The sequence below is a fragment of the Gastrolobium bilobum genome, unplaced genomic scaffold (assembly GCF_033153095.1).
Source record: "Gastrolobium bilobum isolate Gb01-03AN ecotype WA unplaced genomic scaffold, APGP_CSIRO_Gbil_v1 utg266191, whole genome shotgun sequence".
NCBI classification, from domain to species: domain Eukaryota; kingdom Viridiplantae; phylum Streptophyta; class Magnoliopsida; order Fabales; family Fabaceae; genus Gastrolobium; species Gastrolobium bilobum.
In genome coordinates, this window is record NW_026896663.1 from 2,808 (window position 1) to 24,597 (window position 21,790).

At 38.1% G+C, this 21,790-nt stretch overlaps 1 protein-coding gene and 1 pseudogene across 1 annotated transcript; both read left to right on the forward strand.

Moving 5' to 3' along the window:
* Nucleotides 1–443: 443 nt before the first annotated feature.
* Nucleotides 444–3,382, forward strand: LOC133301358 (polygalacturonase-like; annotated as a pseudogene).
* Nucleotides 3,383–19,593: 16,211 nt separating this feature from the next.
* Nucleotides 19,594–21,430, forward strand: LOC133301356 (polygalacturonase QRT2-like; the record flags this gene model as incomplete). Its single annotated transcript, XM_061500984.1, is given in 9 exon segments — nt 19,594–19,601; nt 19,819–19,930; nt 20,040–20,165; nt 20,267–20,446; nt 20,709–20,729; nt 20,841–20,874; nt 20,877–21,047; nt 21,141–21,222; nt 21,322–21,430. Coding segments are annotated over 9 exon segments (843 nt in total), but the record flags the coding sequence as incomplete, so codon positions are not given.
* Nucleotides 21,431–21,790: the final 360 nt, after the last annotated feature.

Here is a 21,790-nt window from a genome sequence, read left to right on the forward strand (position 1 = left end):
TACTGTGCAAAATCGCAAACTCGTACGATTTGGGACGAGTTAGCGATTCATGGGCAGTGATGGCAAAAAAAAAAAATTTGGACAAAAAATCGATTTGGCCCAACCCAGTTTACTCAATAGCTATTTTCTATCAAAAATAAACCCTAATCCCCAAATCCCCATCGCGCGTTTGCAAGAGAAAGGGCAAACAATCATCTTCCTTCCCCACCATCGTACGACACTGCCACCTGCAACGGCTGAAGACCGACGACCCGACCAGCGACTGGAGCACCGTGGTGGTGCTGAGGAGGTGTTGTTTTTTTTATGTGGCGTGGTTCTGTTTTTTTATCTTGTTATTTCTCTTTTGCTATTTGTAATGGTGGTAGTGGCATGGTTCACACAAAGAGAAGAAACCGACTGACCACGAAAAAATTGAATGATGTTGTTTTTGTGATGGTTAATAGAAAATTGGCCAAGAAGAAAATAATAGAAAACCTCTTATCCATGATCTTGAGGATCTTCCATCGGATGAAGATTGGGTTGTTGAAGATGAAAATGAAACTAACATGGAAGGAGACTTGGGTTTGGATGAAGAACAAGAGGAAAACTTGGATTTAGAAACTCAAATTGAAGAAAACATGGTGGGAATCCAAAGTGGAGAAAACATGGTTGTAAACTTGGAAGTAGAAGAAATGGTTGAAGAACAAGTACAAGTTGTCGTGGGAGATGACGACGACGATGCTAACTTTGAGAATTTGATGAACTTTGTACTCTAAGCACTTAGTCTCTAAATTTTTTGTTATGAGTTTGTGTCTTTTTATTTATAATGTTAGTTGGATATTATTATATTTATTATATATTTTTAAAAGTAAAACTTACGATTCGTGGAGATTTTACGATTTACGATTTTACTATCCACTCACGATGTTACGTAAAATCGCGAGTTTGACAACCTTGGGTTCAATTATGGAATCATTTTCTAATTTCACATAATTAATTAATTAAATACCTTAATTAACGGTGCAGGTTCTTACATTCACTGTCTCAAAGTCAATTCACCCCATCTGCTTTGTCTCAAAGAATGGCAAATGTGAATGACTTTGGAGCCAAACCAAACGATGATGGAGATGATACCCAGGTAATGTAACAACAACATGATAAACATGACATATATATATATATATATATATATATATATATATATATATATATATATATATATATATATATATTCAATAGTCCATTTCTCAATCTCTTAGCCTTTTTTTTTATTGTGCTTTAGGCATTTCAGAAGGCATGGAATGCGGCATGTTCTACAGGGAGTGTTCTTTTGGTCCCGGAAAACAGTTTCTACTATCTAAAGCCAATAACATTTTGAGGCCCATGTAAACTAAATACTGCCTTTACGGTGAGATATATGTTCAAAAGCAATGTTTATTGATAAATCATTTGTTTATCACTGGTAGTTCATTCTAATATTATTCTGTGTTTCCTGCGTCTTCATGTTAGATCCATGGAACAATCATTGCATGGCCTGATATGTCAGCATACGAAAACACAGGAAAAAGTGGCCTCACATATTGGATTATGTTTGATAGTATCACGAATCTCAGAGTTTATGGAGGCGGCCTCATCGATGGGAATGGCAAGAAATGGTGGATGAACTCTTGCAAAATAAACAAAAACCTTGTAAGTTATTGAAGTTTGACTCTATTGACTAAAACTCCTATTCCATTTTTACATTGTTCTGTTGGATTTATCTCCGCTAAATCATAGAATAATTAATATTTGAATAACCAATGATAATTATTATTATTATTTTTGCAATAAATATTGAATTTTAAAGAACACATATATATGACTATCCCATTTTTGAATCTTTCTTGATTTTTAATTTATTGATTTTCAATACTGACCGTTATTTCTTTACTCTCCTCCTTTTGTTTCACAGCCATGCAAAGATGCGCCAACTGTAAGTACTTAATGTTCTTCATAACATAAAGCTTGAACTATTATAATTTAACAATGCATGGTGCTCTATTTTCATACTAACTTATTTTTTCCTGGAAAATTTGTTGCATAGGCTGTGACTTTCGTTGAATGCAACTCCTTGAGAGTGGCAACCTGAAGTCAAAAAATGCACAACAAATGCATTTTCGTATCCAGAGATGCAAGAATGTTAGGGTTAGGGATATGGTGATTACAGCAACAGAGGACAGCCCTAACACTGATGGTATTCATGTCACGGAGACTCAGGATATCATCATAAGCGACTGTAATATTATGACAGGTAAAAATGAAGATCAACACAAAAAATATATTAAATAAAAAAATTCACTTGAATTTTAAAATTTCTAATTTTTTTCCCACTACTTTATTGAAGGTGATGACTGTATTTCCATAGTAAGTGGGTCCCAACAAGTTCGAGCTATAAATATTACTTGCGGACCAGGACATGGAATCAGGTTTATGATTTATATCACAAACATCTCTAAGTTGCAGTTTTGTTTAGATTAATTTTTAATTGTTTGGTTAAATGTATTGATGTTGTTATTACTGTGCAGCATTGGAAGCTTAGGGGCTGATAATTCAGAAGCTGAAGTCTTTGATGTGCTAGTGAACAGTTCCACCTTAATAGGAACTGACAATGGAGTGAGGATAAAGACTTGGCAGGTATAAGTGTTTGACTTTGCTATTTGGCACTCTATATCATTCCAAACGGTTGAAAATAGAGGCTTGATTATTAATATAAACTGCAAAAAGCATAATTGAAGTTGCCAACATAATTTTTGGCTTTTCCAAAGTATAATGACATGACAATCAAAATGGGAAAACTCATTATGCACAATGCCGCATAAGTCATATTACATTTTCTATAATGTAATGCCTAAAGCATTTAATACTAAACATGTTTTTTGTAAGAGATTTTTTCCATACATGGGTGCATAAATTTAATCTGCACTAAACAAATAAAATTAAAAAAGATTGTTCCTAATACCATTGTTAAATGTGAAGGGTATTTATTTTGAAAGATGAGAGGTGTTTTAATCATGTTATATATCTTATTTATTTATTTTTCTCTATCTCAACACAGGGAGGTTCTGGTTTTGCAAGAAACATAAGATTTATGAACATAGAGATGCAAAATGTTTATAATCCCATATTCATAGATCAAAAGTACTGTGACCAGTCAACTCCATGCCCAGAGCAGGTGATTACTAAATGTTCTCGAACTGCATGTCCTTTATATAGACCAATTGTTTCTATGATATGATATATAGCATTGCATGAAATTTATCATGATAATTGAGCGATGTGCAATGCATATTCGTGTTGCTAGTCTAATTTTATTTTATTTTGAATAAACTATGGTCTTTTTGTTTTGTTTTAATTCTAGTGTTAGTTTTGCAATGAATGGATCGAGATGTGTAGAAGAAAAATAGATATATAACAAAGATAAAACGAATGCTCAAAGCATATATAATAAACATATTGTTGGGTAATGGATGAAATATAACGAAATCTTAATCATTAAAATTAAGGAATTTGTGATTATCTCAGAAAATTGTAACTTTCTTAATTAAATCAAGAGATTTTATATAATTTTAAAGTTTAGCTGCCTATTATAATAGAGATTTTTTTTGGTTTTGATAGGATTCTGTCCAGTATTAAGAAATTTAATCATTTGTTATATTTGCCATAAAAAGAGACTTATTAACTTGTATTCTTTTGATTTTTAATTTTTTTAATTAATTATATATGTCTTTTTTTAATATTTGACATAAATTTAAATAAAATAATTATAGTTTAATATATTAAAGGAAATTTTTAAATATAAAAAACATTTATTCCAATAACCAACCTAAAGACCTCTTAGGACAAGAGCAAATATTATCTAATATAAGGTATTTAAACTTTTTATATAAAAATTAATTTGTCCTACTATATCTTTGCACGGACAAAGAATAACGGTAAATTTTATCAATAATTTTTATTTTGTTTAAAACAAGTGAAAATATTAAAACTGTGTTATTTATTTCCTATAAATTATATAAAAAAATTTCACTAGATGGGAATCCAAAAATATCACCTCTTGATAAAAAAGTTAAAAGCTTCCCGAAAGAGCTTTTTTTAAGATATATTTCAACATTTTGAAATTCTCATATTTATTTTTTTATTTTACTCTTATTTTAAAATTTTATTTATAAATTTTATTATTTATCCTAATAACAAATTATTTCATCTCCTTTCCTTCAAAACTCTAAAAAGAACTTTATATAATTACCAAATAGCTTCAAAGAAAAATTGAACATTTTTTTAACTCTAACAAAAAGTAACTTTTATTCACAATTTTAATTCCAAGAAATCTTATTTTCTCAGAAAAATTTTAAGAATCCGTTAGCCTGTTAATTTTAACTTCTTAGCAAAACTAAGAATCAACTTCACAAAAAAAGCTCAAATTATGTTGTTTAAACAAAAACCACAGTTTTAACGTCCAAAAAAAGTCATAAATCACAACAACAATTTATCACAATTTACATTTAAGTCACTCTCAAAATCAAAATGTTCAAACTAAATTGTATATATTTCGTTAGATCTAACAAACAAATGCATACTATGTAAATTAAAATAATTACGTGAATCTAACAAACACAATATGATACTTGTAGTAGCCAAAAATTTCTCATCATGTCCTCTGCAAATACAATTTCAAAGTTACATAAGTTGACAAATAATTTGTAAATGTGGAAAACAAAAAATAAGATTAAAGAAGAGAAACAAAAAAGATTAAGAAACAAAAAAAACCTTGGGAAGGTTATACTTACTACAAATTTTTCTTACTACCAAATCCTAACCGTTGATTTTTGTAAATCTAACAGCTATAATTTACTGATAATTAATGATTAATTAATAAGTGTGATCCAATAAATTATAATCGTTAGATTGACGGAAATCAGCGGTTAAAATTTGATAGTAAGAAAAAAAAATAGTAAGTATAACCTCTCCCAAAAATCTTTTAATATATTCATATACACAATCTAACATGCTGAGACGTTGGTTTCTCCTACGTGACAAATAAAGTTAGATTTTTATTAAAATTTAATCAAATATAATTAAATTATATAAGAATGTTAGTTGATTAAATTTATATTTTTTTCAAGTCATACTTATTTTATTTTATTTAAAATAAATAGTACAATACAGGCCAATCTGTATGCTTATAGGCCAGGCCTTGTAAAAGTGAGCATATCGCCTATTTATTAAAAAACTATTTCCAAGGCCGGAGCCTGGCTTATTTTACAAAATATACTAGGTCAGATCTGACTTAACGTAGGTTGAGGTGTAGGACACTGTGGGCCGGCTCGGCCCAATTTCACCCCAAATCATTTCCTGGGTTCCTTTTGTAGATCTCTTGATGAAAGCAATATTTCTTCCATATGATATATGTAGTTGCTAATTTTATGGCGTCCTTATTAGGCTTTTTTATTGTTTATTGATTAGTAAGGATGTAAATGGGTCGGACGGGGCTAAACTTTGCATTAAATAGATTAGCTTTGTGTAAAATAATTTAAGTTTGACATGGTCTATTAACCTTGTGTAGATCCAAATTATAAATTTGGCTTGACCTATATTTAAAAAATAAAAATCTTGGCCCAGACAAGTTAGCTTGTTTAAGCTTATTAGACGTTCAATAATTAAAAAAGTAATTAAAGTAATAGTATTTTATTATTTAAAATCATTAAAATAGTACTTTTATTTAAAATAAATAATATGATATAGGCCGACCTGCAGATTTACAGGTCCGGCATGTAAAAGAAAGTCTATGACCTTCTTTCTAAATATACTTTTTTAAAGCTTGAGTCTATTCTATTTGACTATATATAATAGGCCGAATCCGACATGATATAAAATGTACCCCTCTTAAATCACCTGATCCATTTACACCTTTTACTTATTATTACTTAGCTATGAAGAATTTAAACGAGAAATTGGCATGTTAATCTTTCCACCTGAATTCACTGATGTTTAGCTTTAATTTAGGAATTTTTAAAAAATTCTTTCAATAATATTTTTATTATAATCTATTTTAAATATAAAATAACTAATAATAACTACTGTAACGTTAATCCCAAAGCATTCATATTTCACAAACTGGATTGGAATAAATTCTTATATTACGACTTCATGTAACACATTAGGTTAGTATTCAGGAGAGGGTACAAAGTTTGTATGGATACAACATATCTTATAGGAAGGCTTGGAAGGCTAAAATGAAGGCCATTGTGAAGTTGTTTGGGGACTGGGAAAAATCATATGCCATCTTACCTGGTTGGCTGACCTACATGACACAGATAAATCCTGGTTCTGTGTTCAAGATTGATACGGATCAGTGTTGTGACGAACGACGTGTCTACAACGATAAGGCTGTCTTTCGCAGGGTATTTTGGACTTTTCACCAGTGCATTGAGGCTTTCAAATATTGTAAACCCATAATCCAAATTGATGGCACGCACCTGTACGGGAAATACAAAGGTACCCTCTTGATTGCTACGTCACAGGATGGTGATGGATTCATTCTGCCTATTGCGTTTGCCATTGTTCCACCAGGTGAGAGATTGGATGATTGGTTGTGGTAGCTGAGGTTATGATGATCTCCACCCCGCAGACCCTAGACCTCAGCTCACCCTGTACGTAGCTGAGGTTATGGTAGAAGGCCCGTACATGCAGCTCAGAATATGAACACGACAGTTCAGCCAAGGTCCTAAGATGTGATTCCTCCAACCACCTCACAATGTTAAAACCTTCTTGTTCAAAAAAGGCTGTATCAAGTGATTTGGCCCCACAAATCGGTCGGTTAACAAAGTCACAGACAAAAGATTCATGAACCACGGGGTCATTCTCGAACAAGTATCCGAATGGGAGGTCGACAGCAGCGGGCTCTTCCTTTTGTGGCCTTGACGAAGACGGACGGTCTTGTCGTAGCTTCTGTCGTCTCTCATTTCCAGTGCTAGACGATCTTCTACGGCCAGCCATGGGAACAACTGTACCTACAATGCAAGTGAAAACAATATCAATGAACAATAACAATATCAAAAAAATTAAAATTCAATATAAAAAACAAAACCTAATCCTAAAATAAAACAGAAAACATAAACCCTAACCCTAACCCTAAATCAGAAACCCTAACCCTAACCCTAGCACATCACAAAAAACCACACCTAGCCCTAACACTACAACCCAAACAAAACAGCAACATAAACCCTAACCCTAACCCTAACCCTAACCCTAACATAACCATAACCCTAAGCCTAAGGCACCACATCAACCCTAACCCTCACCCTCACAACAAACTTAGCACCCTACCCCTAACCTAAATCCACAAAACCTCAAACAGAAATCAAATGCATGGAGAAAACAAAAAAAAACCTAAACTTAAAACCAAATGCAAGTCAGAATACGTTACCTAAATGTCGATTTCGCAAGTGTGAACCAAGGATGCTTCAATCGCACCTTCAAGGGTTGAGATTCGGACTTGGTTGGAGAGAGGGGACAGAATGGAGCGATTTAGTCGATTAGGGTTTGAAAATAACCCCCTTTGCGAAATGGGGGGGTTTTTAAAAAACCTGATCTGCGATATTTAGTCGACTAAATAATGTTCTTAGTCGACTAAAAGTGCAAACAATGTAGTCGATTAAGGTGAGTTTTTAGTCGACTAAAATTCGCGTTTCATGATTTCTGAGTTTTGCCCATTTAGTCGATTAAAAGTGCAACTTAATCGACTAAATGGGGGCAGGATGGTGGATAGTTCTGGGGGAGGGGCAAATTGGTTATTAATTATTTAATCAGGGGCAAAAGGGTCAAAAAGTCTATTAAGTGGTGCTCAATTAAAAATACGGAATATTCTATTTCTTTTCAATTATAACGTTATTATCAATTACCAATTTGATTACTTAATCAATTTCATAAAATAACGCCTGTATGTAAATTGCAATAAGACATCTACTGAAATACCTCAATATATAAATAAAGTGTGTATCTACATCACGGTATTATATCTCGTAATCCGGACAATATCCTGATACATTATTACAACACCAAAAGACTCAAGACATAATCAAGACATAACAATACTATGTGCCATGGACAATCCCCATGCTCACCAAATAAACATAGTAAACAACCAGTCTCAACACAAAACTCCATAAACATAACTGAAGCTATGAGCATATAAACAACATGCAAATCCAGCATCCAATTTGGCAGCATAATATAACAGCAATCTAACTCAGCTCCGGCCTCCTGCCGCCTGAGGTCTCAACATTACCTGACCCTGAAATAAGCATTCCTCAAACGTGGGTGAGATCTCTAAACAAGAAATCTCAGTAAGACAAGGGGTCCTCAAGGATCTTCCACCCCAAGCTCACTTACATGTGCAATATAAGTTCTAAAAGAATTTATATCATTATCAGTTCCAAAACTATGTAGTGCAGAGAATATCTATGGCATGTGTGTAATCACTATCTACTGGCCAGAGAAATGTAGGAATACGGTTATTCCCTACATGTAGTACAAGGAACACCGCTTGCACCTCACCCACAGCCTCACCCTCTTGTATGTTCTACATACTCAGGCTTACCGTATAGGTGGAACACCTCCACGCATATCAACAAGGCACTATCATACAATAGCTCAACAGCATTTCCAAAACATCAAAAGCATGTAACACAGCTTGCATATACCATATTCCCATGGGACATGGTGGAACCACAATATGGCTAAACCGAGGACACGACAGCTTACCTCTAAGCTAGCTATCCAATGCCACAAGCTCAAAGTCCAATCACAGCAGATCACAATCTGATATGGACCAAACATAAATCAATAAACATGTACCACATGCATACAAATTAAAGACAACGCATTTTCATTACGTTTTCATGTCTTAAAGCTTATAAAAAATCCACAAGCCCTTAATCCCATGATTCTGGCTTAGTCCACTAAATACAGAAGTTCAACTTCATCAAACTAGGGTCCACAAACCCTCCAATAGCCTACTGTACACACAACACAGCTACTGTTCTACGAAATCCCAGAATATCCGGATATTCCTCGGGACCATATCCGGATATCTCAATATCCGGATATACAGATTCACATATCTGGATATCCAATATCCAGATATCCCAAAACCCCATATCCGGATATCTGTTCGACAAATATCCGGATATTTCACGACATAATGTAGTTTCTGCATTTTCGTGAAGATATCCCTAAAAGGTTCCTTTTTACCGATTTTAAACACCTAATCATGCATTTCTAGGCGTGTTCAACATTACCCAACAACAAGTTATCATCTTTTAGCCATTAGATGCATAAAGGTACCATTTTTAAGCATTTAAACTCAAGTTAAAGGGTGGTACAACATACCAAGGCTCAAAACTCAGAATGGAGATGCTCTTGGAGCTCACCAACAGCCCCTCAACTACTGACCACACAGGGTGTGCGAAAATGGAAGACAAGCGAGACTCTTCCTCACCAAAGGTGGCTCCTTGGACCTCCAAAAATGAAGCACAAGGTTCACTCCCTCCACCAACCCAAAGTCAGCCCCCAACACTCTCTCAAGCTGACCTCCTTACTCAGAAACAGCACCACAAACCCCTTCCGAAAGGTGACTCTCCCTCACACAAATGTTTAAGAAGAAGAAACCACAAAGAACAAGGAAGAAATGACTCCAAGACTCTCAAGGAAGAAGAACACAGCAATGAAACAGTGCCAAGGTGCACTCAGCTGCTCAAGTCACGTAGGAGTATTGGTTCTGGGGTTTTGTGCCCAATGATTAGAGTATATATAGGCACTAAAGCATTAAACACACAATATTAACTTTAATTGCTACGCTTACCATTTTAATCCCAAACTTTGGATTATAAAACTACATAATTTTCTAAGATTTATCATATTTTTATTATATTTTTCTGAGCACCTTTCTGGTACGCGCTTTTCAGAGCCAATACTGGTTTCTAGCACCAGTTCTCATTATTTGGACTTGAAACTCGTTTTACAAGTCCTATATATCATTCTAGTAATTATCATGCACTTACTTTAATTTTCTGGGATACTTTTTCGGTACGCATTTATACCGACTAGCAGAACCGGTATCTGCAGTTGTCTTCCGAAAAGCGACTTTCAGTATTCTTAATCACTTACCATAATTATTAAAGCCTCTTAATAATTATTAGGGTCAATTATGGAATCATTTTCTAATTTCACATAATTAATTAATTAAATACCTTAATTAACGGTGCAGGTTCTTACATTCACCCCACCTTTTTAGGATTTTGACCTCAAAATCAGAAACATACCTGGTCGAAACTCGGGGTACTGCTGGAGAAGCTCGTCCTCACGCTCCCATGTACACTCCTCAGGAGTTCTTCCGGTCCACTGCACCTTGACCATTGGAATGATCTTGCTCCTCAGCTGCTTCTCGCCACGATCGAGAATTCTGAGTGGTCCGACGGGAGTCTTCAGGTTCTCCCGAACCTCCACATTATCCGGTTGCACCACGTGCGAAGGATCTGCTATGTACTTCCGAAGCTGAGACACATGAAACACGTCGTGGATGTTAGCCAGGTTCGGAGGCAAGGCAAGCCGGTAGGCAACAGGTCCTACTCTACCAAGGATCTGGTATGGCCCAATATATCGCGGGTTCAGCTTCCTCACTCCGAGTGCCCGACCAACATCAGTGACAGGTGAAAGTCTCACAAACACGTGCTCACCCTCACTGAACTCCAGCGGACGATGCTTGACATCATAGTAGCTCTTTTGGCGATTCTGCGCCTGCTTCAACTTTTCACGGATCATCTGGATCTGCAAGGTGGTATATTGGACAGAGTCCAAGCCAAAAAGCTCCTTGTCCCCAACCTCAGACCAACAAGTAGGAATCTGACACCTCCTACCATACAGTGCTTCGTAGAGCGCCATGCCCAGGCTAACATGAAAGCTGTTGTTGTAAGAAAACTCAACCAATGGAAGGTACCTATCCCATGCCGAGCCCTGCTCCAACGTGCAAGCTCGCAACATGTCCTCCAAGGTCTGGATGGTCCTCTCAGTCTGTCCATCAGTCTGAGGGTGATAGGCGGTACTCAATCTAAACTGTGTACCAAAAGCCTCCTGCAGCGCCTCGCAGAACCGAGATGTGAACTTCGGGTCCCTATCATTAATGATACTCTCGGGCACCCCGTGAAGCCTCACAATCTCGCGGACATAAAGCTTGGCCAACTACTCTGTAGTGAAGCTCACCTTCACTAGAAGAAAATGGGCAGACTTCGTCAGTCTGTCCACAATGACCCAAATAGAGTCACAACCCGCCTGAGTCTTCGGCAATCCCACCACGAAGTCCATGGAAATACCTTCCCACTTCCACTGTGGTACGTACTTCAAGAGGTTGAAGTTCACCAGACGGTCTCTGATGCTCAATCTTTACCTTCTGGCAAACCAAACACTTGGACCCAAAGATAGCAACATCTTTCTTCATGCCCGACCACCAGAAGTTCTTCTTCAAGTCTTGATACATCTTTGTAGCACCAGGGTGGATAGAAAACTGACCCTTATGGCCTTCTGCCATAACCTCTTCTGTCAACGGGCCTCAAGGAACTACAATCCTCTGCTGAAACAAAAGCAATCCATCATCATTCCAAGACACACCGTCTTGGTTCTTCACATAATCCATACACTCTCTCTGAACTTGTGCCTCTTTAATCTTTTCTAGCAGCTCGTTCACAACATCAGATGCTTCCAACTCGAGAAGTACACTCTCACACGGAGCGGTCACTGCCAAGTTGCGGAACTTCTCAATCACATCAAAGTTACCAAGTACAAACTGGATGAACTACTGGATTTCCGACTCAAAGCATCAGCTACCACATTGGCCTTGCCAGGATGATACCTCAGCTCGAAGTCGTAGTCCTTTATGAACTTCATCCATCTCCTCTGCCTCATGTTCAACTCCTTCTGGTTGAACAGGTACTTCAAACTCTTGTGGTCACTGAACACCACAAACCTCAAACCAAAAAGATAATGCCTCCAAATCTTGAAAGCAAACACAATAGCAGCCAACTCCAAGTCATGAGTAGGGTAGTTCTCCTCATGAGGTTTCAACTGCCTCAAAGCATAGGCAATCACTTTGCCCAACTGCATCAACACACAACCTAGCCCAATCCCGGAGGCGTCAGTGTAAAGCTCAATCTCAAGCGCAGGATCAGGAAGGACCAACACAGGAGCAGTAGTCAGTCTCTCCTTCAACTCCTAAAAACAGACCTCACACTCGTGAGTCCACACAAATGGAGTCTCCTTCCGAGTAAGGCGAGTCAATGGCAAAACCATGGTGGAGAATCCCTTGATGAACCTCCGATAGTAACCTGCCAAACCCAGAAAGCTCCTTACTTCCGTAACTGTCTTGGGTCTCTCCCAATCCAGTACGGCCTCAATCTTGTTTGGATCCACTGCAACTCCCTCAGCAGAAATAACATGCCAAAGAAACTTCACAGACTTGAGCCAGAACTCACATTTGGAAGGCTTCACATACAACTTCTTCTCCTTCAGCACTTGCAGAACAGTTCTCAAATGCCCCACATGCTCCTCCTCCGTCTTGGAGTAAATCAAAATATCGTCAATGAAGACGATCACAAAATGATCCAGGTACGGCTGGAAAATCCGGTTCTTGTAATCCATGAACACAGCAGGTGCATTGGTGAGACCGAACGGAATCACCAAGTACTCAAAATGACCATATCTCGAGCGAAATGCGGTCTTCGGGACATCCTCCGGCTTTACCCGAATCTGATGGTATCCGGACCGGAGATCAATCTTGGAATACACACAAGCACCCCTGAGCTGATCCAACAGATCATCAATCCGAGGAAGGGGATACTTGTTCTTGATTGTCACCTTGTTCAACTGCCTGTAGTCGGTGCACAATCGCATTGTCCCGTCCTTCTTCTTCACAAAGATAATCGGTGCTCCCCAAGGAGACACACTCGGTCTAATAAAATCTTTCGCTGAAAGATCCTCAATATGTTTCTTCAGCTCTGCCAACTCCGGTGGCGACATCCGGTATGGAGCTAAAGAAATCGGCCCCACACCAGGCAACAGATCTATGAAGAACTCTATCTCCCTCTGTGGCGGAAACTCAGGAATCTCCTCAGGAAACACCTCAAGGAACTCCCTCACCACAGGAATGCCGGTGATGTCCACCTGTATACCACTCACCAAACCTCCCAACATGACATAACCAAATGCCCCTGCTCTCAAGGCTCTCCTAGCCTGCAGCAACAAAATGTTGACACGAGCTGTCGAACTCGCGCAAATTAAAAATTAATTCTTTAGGGTTCAGAAAATTTGTAGTAGAGTGGAAACCCTAAGTCGTCTCTCTCAAGGAAATTGCTTGGGTAAAAATCGTTGATGATGACAGAAAATAAAAGGGGGGTTTGTTTTGATTTCAGTTTAATAATTTAAAAAGGCAGAAGATAAAATTGGATATAAAATTCGTAATTAAAAACAATCAACCTAAGGTTTGGGTTCCATGGACGTCTTTCCTCGGATAAGAAGATATCAGAATCGTGATTGATTTGTCAATCGAATCAGAATCCTTATTTCCAATTGACAACCCTCTCTAAGCGATTGCTTAGCATTTGATCAAAGACGATGCTTCTACTCATACAATCGCAGAGTATCAACCCGCTTGATTTAAGGTCATAGGGTCAATCAACCTAATCATCAAATCTGATGATTAATCCCTTTCCATAATCGCAATCGCGAACCTCAGATTGAATATCCACGATCACACGATATCAATCTGAGTTGGGAGGGGAAACAAAACTGATTTGAAATAAACGCAGATCCTCAAGACTAATCCATGGAATCCATTACCCTTAGGTTGATTAAAAGGTTCTTAGCCTCGCATGGCTAAGGTAAACATAATTCAAAAAATAAGAAGAAGAAGAAGAAGAAGAAGAAGAAGAAGAACGCAATTGAATAAAAACTCAGAGAGAACTTTTCTGTAGTAAAAACTGACTGCCGAAGGGTTTCCTAGAGTCTCCCTTAAATAGCCATCACGCAGGACGGCTAGGGTTTCACCGCTTCAGTCTAAACATAAAATAAAAGCTGAATAAAATAAAATAAAATAATAAAACATGGCCTTGGGCCCTAAACACATTGGGTCCTAATGTGAATTACAAGTTCAAACATCAAAATAAAATTCCAGCAAAACACGTCATCTTGAGATCAAGTTTCGACCATCTTCTCGTCCGAATTGGGCTTCAGTAGCTGAAATAGCGATTGTAGCCCTATCTGTTAGCTGCAAAAGCAACAAGAACGGAGTCAATCGGACATCTGTAGAGTGAGATATGGTTAACATACGGAAGTAGTGTAAATTTGGAAAATTATGACGAAAATCAATTAAACTCAACTAAAATCTAGAATTGTGAATTGACCCAAAAGACCTTTATTTAATTCAAATAAATCATAAAAATACCAACCAAGAGTAACAAATAAGTGTAACAAAATATGAGTTATCAAATGTACAACGAGGAACTGGTTGTGGAATCACACGGAGACAACACTACACACTTGGCACAACAGTCAATCATCACACAATTTCTGGACAGCCAATCCATGCCCAGAATAACCTCCAAGTTGGCCATCGGTAATCCTATCAGATCCACTGAGAACTCACGACCATCCCACTGAAACGCCACATCGCGATGAACAGTGGTAGCATCACATCTTTCTCCGGTGGTGGCGGTCACCCGCATCGGTGGAGAAAGCACATCACTGGGCAACTTAAGCCCCACAGCAATCGGGGTAGCAACAAAAGAATGCGTAGCCCCAGAGTCAAACAACACATCAACAACTGATGTACCAATCGTAACAGTACCTCTGACAAGGTTCGGAGCTCGATCCGACTGCTGACGATCCAGAGTATAAACTCTCCCAGAAGATGGTGGCACTGCCGGTGCCGAAGTATGTGGAAGGGGAACCATCTGAAGTGGCACTGCCTGCACTACAGTAGCCCTCGTCGTCGCCGACGGACAGTCTCTGGAGAAGTGGCCCTCCTTGCCACACTGAAAGCAAATCAACTGGCCGGTAGAGCACGGCCCAAAATGAGTCTTCCCGCATCTCGAACACCTGGGAGCAGGAGGTCTCGTTGCACTCCCCTGAGCAGAAGTCCTCTTGAACTGACTCGGCGCCTGCCGAGCTGCCAACTGTTTACCCTTGCCCTTGTTCCCAAACTTCCTATCTCGCCAAGAAGTGGAACTACCAGCTGCAACCTTCGTCGCCTCAGCAACCTTGGCCTTCTTGACCTTACTCGAGCTGTAGTAATCTTCAATATCACGACACTGCTGAACCAGTGTCCCAAAATCTCTAGAAGCAGAACCAGCTAGGTAACCAGCAATATCCTCACTAAGTTCCCTGCGGAACTTAGCAGCCAGAAATGTAGGAGTAGGCCTCGCCATCCTGAAGTGTGCAAACTTCACCAACTGGTTGAACTTGGCCAGGTACTCGTCCACAGACAACGAGCCCTGAACCAATCTGTCAAAATCTCCCTGCTGCCTCTCCTGAGCGTCATATGGAAAGTACTGACCCAAGAAGAAATCCTCGAACATAGGCCAAGTCATCACATGACCATGCATCTCGTAGACATGAGAAAGGTTTGTCCACCACTCATGGGCATCGCCCTCCAGCATGTAAGTAGCGAACATCAACTTTTGCGGATCTGTGCACTGCATGACCCGAAATATCTTGTCCAACGCTTGTAGCCAACGCCTGTAGCCAACGCACCGCAGCAACAGGATCAAAGGATCCATCAAAGGCAGGTGGCTTATGCTTACGGAAAGCATTCAGCCGACGGTCGATCTCATCACGATCCTCAACAAAAACAGGGACGGTCTGCATGGCCCCCGTGAGGTGATTGCCATCACCCATCTGACTTTGAGAGTCATCCTGCAGACTGGGTGGAGGTGGTGGTGGTGGTGGCGGTGGAGCATGACCAACATCAGGGCCATTCCTCATCTCCTCCAACATGACTCTAAACATCGTCATGTTCGCTAGACGGTTGGCCTCCAACACGTCCTCAGTGGCCTTCCTGTTCGCCTCTCTAACGGCGTCCAACATGGCCTGGTTTGCCATTCTCATGGCCTCCTGGTCGGCTTGTCGGGCCGCCTGCATCTCAGCCAATGCAGCCAGGACAGGATCGGGCCGATCCTCCGAAGTCTCGCGGTTTCTCCCGGGTTTTACCATGACTCTGCATTACTCGGAAGTGGGACACCCCGTGTATACTCGGAATATTAACATTACATCATATTAAGCGGTGCTTAATTAAAAATGCGGAATATTCTTTTTCTTTTCAATTATAACGTCATTATCAATTACCAACTTGATTACTTAATCAATTTCATAAAATAACGCCTGTATGTAAATTGCAATAAGACATCTACTGAAATACCTCAATATATAAATAAAGTGTGTATCTACATCACGGTATTACATCTCGTAATTCAGACAATATCCTGATACATTATTACAACACCAAAAGACTCAAGACATAATCAAGACATAACAATACTATGTGTCATGGACAATCCCCATGCTCACCAAATAAACATAGTAAACAACCAGTCTCAACACAAAACTCCATAAATATAATTGAAGCTATGAGCATATAAACAACATGCAAATCCAGCATCCAATCATGGCAGCATAATATAACAGCAATCTAACTCAGCTCCGGCCTCCTGCCGCCTGAGGTCTCAACATTACCTGACCCTGAAATAAGCATTCCCCAAACGTGGGGTGAGATCTCTAAACAAGAAATCTCAGTAGGACAAGGGGTCCTCAAGGATCTTCCACCCCAAGCTCACTTACATGTGCAATATAAGTTCTAAAAGCATTTATATCATTATCAGTTCCAAAACTATGTAGTGCAACAGATATCTATGGCATGTGTGTAATCACTATCTACTGGCCAGAGAAATGTAGGAATACGTCTATTCCCTACATGTAGTACAAGGAACACCGCTTGCACCTCACCCACAACCTCACCCTCTTGTATGTTCTACATACTCAGGCTTACCGTATAGGTGGAACACCTCCATGCATATCAACAAGGCACTATCATACAATAGCTCAACAACATTTCCAAAACATCAAAAGCATGTAACACAGCATGCATATACCATATCCCAATGGGACATGGTGGAACCACAACATGGCTAAACCGAGGACACGAGAGCTTACCTCTAAGCTAGCTATCCAATGCCACAAGCTCAAAGTCCAATCACAGCATATCACAATCTGATATGGACCAAACATAAATCAATAAACATGTACCACATGCATACAAATTAAAGACAACGCATTTTCATTACATTTTCATGTCTTAAAGCTTCTAACAAAGCCACAAGCCCTTAATCCCATGATTCTGGCTTAGTCCACTAAATACAGAAGTTCAACTTCATCAAATTAGGGTCCACAAACCCCCAATAGCCTACTGTACACACAACACAACTACTGTTCCACGAAATCCCAGAATATCCGGATATTCCTCGGGACCATATCCGGATATGCAATATCCGGATATCTCACTATCCATATCCGGATATGCAATATCCGGATATCTGTTCGACAAATATCCGGATATTTCATGACAGAATGCAGTTTCTGCATTTTCGTGAGGATATCCCTAAAAGGTTCCCTTTTTACCGATTTTAAACACCTAATCATGCATTTCTAGGCGTGTTCAACATTACCCAACAACAAGTTATCATCTATTAGCCATTAGATGCATCAAGGTACCATTTTTAAGCATTTAAACTCAAGTTAAAGGGTGGTACAACATACCAAGGCTCAAAATTCAGAATGGAGATGCTCTTGGAGATCACCAACAGCCCCTCAACTACTGACCACACAGGGTGTGCGAAAATGGAAGACAAGCAAGGCTTTTCCTCACCAAAGGTGGCTCCTTGGACCTCCAAAAATGAAGCACAAGGTTCACTCCCTCCACCAACCCAAAGTCAGCCCCCAACACTCTCTCAAGCTGACCTCCTTACTCAGAAACAACACCATAAACCCCTTCCCAAAGGTGACTCTCCCTCACACAAGTGTTTAAGAAGAAGAAACCACAAAGAACAAGGAAGAAATGGCTCCAAGACTCTTATGGAAGAAGAACACAGCAATGAAACAGTGCCAAGGTGCACTCAGCCGCTCAAGTCACGTAGGAGTAGTGGTTCTAGAGTTTTGTGCCCAATGATTAGAGTATATATTGGCACTAAAGCATTAAACACACAGTATTAACTTTAATTTCTATGCTTAGCATTTTAATCCCAAACTTTGGATTATGAAACTACATAATTTTCTAAGATTTATCATATTTTTATTATATTTTTCTGAGCACCTTTCCGGTACGCGCTTTTCAGAGTCAGTACCGGTTTCTAGCACCAGTTCTCATTATTTGGACTTGAAACTCGTTTTACAAGTCCTATATATCATTCTAGTAATTATCATGCACTTACTTTAATTTTCCGGGATACTTTTTCGGTACGCATTTATACCGACTAGCAGAACCGGTATCTGCACTTTTCTTCCGAAAAGCGACTTTCAGCATTCTTAATTATTTACCATAATTATTAAAGCCTCTTAATAATTATTAGGGTCAATCATGGTTATCAAAATCGCGAGTAAACTCGTAAAATCGTACGATTTTACGAGTTTACTTTGTTTGACGAGTTAAATCGGTAGTAAAATCGAAATTCTGATTTTGCACAGTAAAATCGCGATTTTACTGTGCAAAATCGCAAACTCGTACGATTTGGGACGAGTTAGCGATTCATGGGCAGTGATGGCAAAAAAAAAATATTTGGACAAAAAATCGATTTGGCCCAACCCAGTTTACTCAATAGCTATTTTCTATCAAAAATAAACCCTAATCCCCAAATCCCCATCGCGCGTTTGCAAGAGAAAGGGCAAACAATCATCTTCCTTCCCCACCATCGTACGACACTGCCACCTGCAACGGCTGAAGACCGACGACCCGACCAGCGACTGGAGCACCGTGGTGGTGCTGAGGAGGTGCTGTTTTTTTTATGTGGCGTGGTTCTGTTTTTTTATCTTGTTATTTCTCTTTTGCTATTTGTAATGGTGGTAGTGGCATGGTTCACACAAAGAGAAGAAACCGACTGACCACGAAAAAATTGAATGATGTTGTTTTTGTGATGGTTAATAGAAAATTGGCCAAGAAGAAAAATAATAGAAAACCTCTTATCCATGATCTTGAGGATCTTCCATCGGATGAAGATTGGGTTGTTGAAGATGAAAATGAAACTAACATGGAAGGAGACTTGGGTTTGGATGAAGAACAAGAGGAAAACTTGGATTTAGAAACTCAAATTGAAGAAAACATGGTGGGAATCCAAAGTGGAGAAAACATGGTTGTAAACTTGGAAGTAGAAGAAATGGTTGAAGAACAAGTACAAGTTGTCGTGGGAGATGACGACGACGATGCTAACTTTGAGAATTTGATGAACTTTGTACTCTAAGCACTTAGTCTCTAAATTTTTTGTTATGAGTTTGTGTCTTTTTATTTATAATGTTAGTTGGATATTATTATATTTATTATATATTTTTAAAAGTAAAACTTACGATTCGTGGAGATTTTACGATTTACGATTTTACTATCCCCTCACGATGTTACGTAAAATCGCGAGTTTGACAACCTTGGGTTCAATTATGGAATCATTTTCTAATTTCACATAATTAATTAATTAAATACCTTAATTAACGGTGCAGGTTCTTACATTCACTGTCTCAAAGTCAATTCACCCCATCTGCTTTGTCTCAAAGAATGGCAAATGTGAATGACTTTGGAGCCAAACCAAACGATGATGGAGATGATACCCAGGTAATGTAACAACAACATGATAAACATGACATATATATATATATATATATATATATATTCAATAGTCCATTTCTCAATCTCTTAGCCTTTTTTTTTTATTGTGCTTTAGGCATTTCAGAAGGCATGGAATGCGGCATGTTCTACAGGGAGTGTTCTTTTGGTCCCGGAAAACAGTTTCTACTATCTAAAGCCAATAACATTTTTAGGCCCATGTAAACTAAATACTGCCTTTACGGTGAGATATATGTTCAAAAGCAATGTTTATTGATAAATCATTTGTTTATCACTGGTAGTTCATTCTAATATTATTCTGTGTTTCCTGCGTCTTCATGTTAGATCCATGGAACAATCATTGCATGGCCTGATATGTCAGCATACGAAAACACAGGAAAAAGTGGCCTCACATATTGGATTATGTTTGATAGTATCACGAATCTCAGAGTTTATGGAGGCGGCCTCATCGATGGGAATGGCAAGAAATGGTGGATGAACTCTTGCAAAATAAACAAAAACCTTGTAAGTTATTGAAGTTTGACTCTATTGACTAAAACTCCTATTCCATTTTTACATTGTTCTGTTGGATTTATCTCCGCTAAATCATAGAATAATTAATATTTGAATAACCAATGATAATTATTATTATTATTTTTGCAATAAATATTGAATTTTAAAGAACACATATATATGACTATCCCATTTTTGAATCTTTCTTGATTTTTAATTTATTGATTTTCAATACTGACCGTTATTTCTTTACTCTCCTCCTTTTGTTTCACAGCCATGCAAAGATGCGCCAACTGTAAGTACTTAATGTTCTTCATAACATAAAGCTTGAACTATTATAATTTAACAATGCATGGTGCTCTATTTTCATACTAACTTATTTTTTCCTGGAAAATTTGTTGCATAGGCTGTGACTTTCGTTGAATGCAACTCCTTGAGAGTGGCAACCTGAAGTCAAAAAATGCACAACAAATGCATTTTCGTATCCAGAGATGCAAGAATGTTAGGGTTAGGGATATGGTGATTACAGCAACAGAGGACAGCCCTAACACTGATGGTATTCATGTCACGGAGACTCAGGATATCATCATAAGCGACTGTAATATTATGACAGGTAAAAATGAAGATCAACACAAAAAATATATTAAATAAAAAAATTCACTTGAATTTTAAAATTTCTAATTTTTTTCCCACTACTTTATTGAAGGTGATGACTGTATTTCCATAGTAAGTGGGTCCCAACAAGTTCGAGCTATAAATATTACTTGCGGACCAGGACATGGAATCAGGTTTATGATTTATATCACAAACATCTCTAAGTTGCAGTTTTGTTTAGATTAATTTTTAATTGTTTGGTTAAATGTATTGATGTTGTTATTACTGTGCAGCATTGGAAGCTTAGGGGCTGATAATTCAGAAGCTGAAGTCTTTGATGTGCTAGTGAACAGTTCCACCTTAATAGGAACTGACAATGGAGTGAGGATAAAGACTTGGCAGGTATAAGTGTTTGACTTTGCTATTTGGCACTCTATATCATTCCAAACGGTTGAAAATAGAGGCTTGATTATTAATATAAACTGCAAAAAGCATAATTGAAGTTGCCAACATAATTTTTGGCTTTTCCAAAGTATAATGACATGACAATCAAAATGGGAAAACTCATTATGCACAATGCCGCATAAGTCATATTACATTTTCTATAATGTAATGCCTAAAGCATTTAATACTAAACATGTTTTTTGTAAGAGATTTTTTCCATACATGGGTGCATAAATTTAATCTGCACTAAACAAATAAAATTAAAAAAGATTGTTCCTAATACCATTGTTAAATGTGAAGGGTATTTATTTTGAAAGA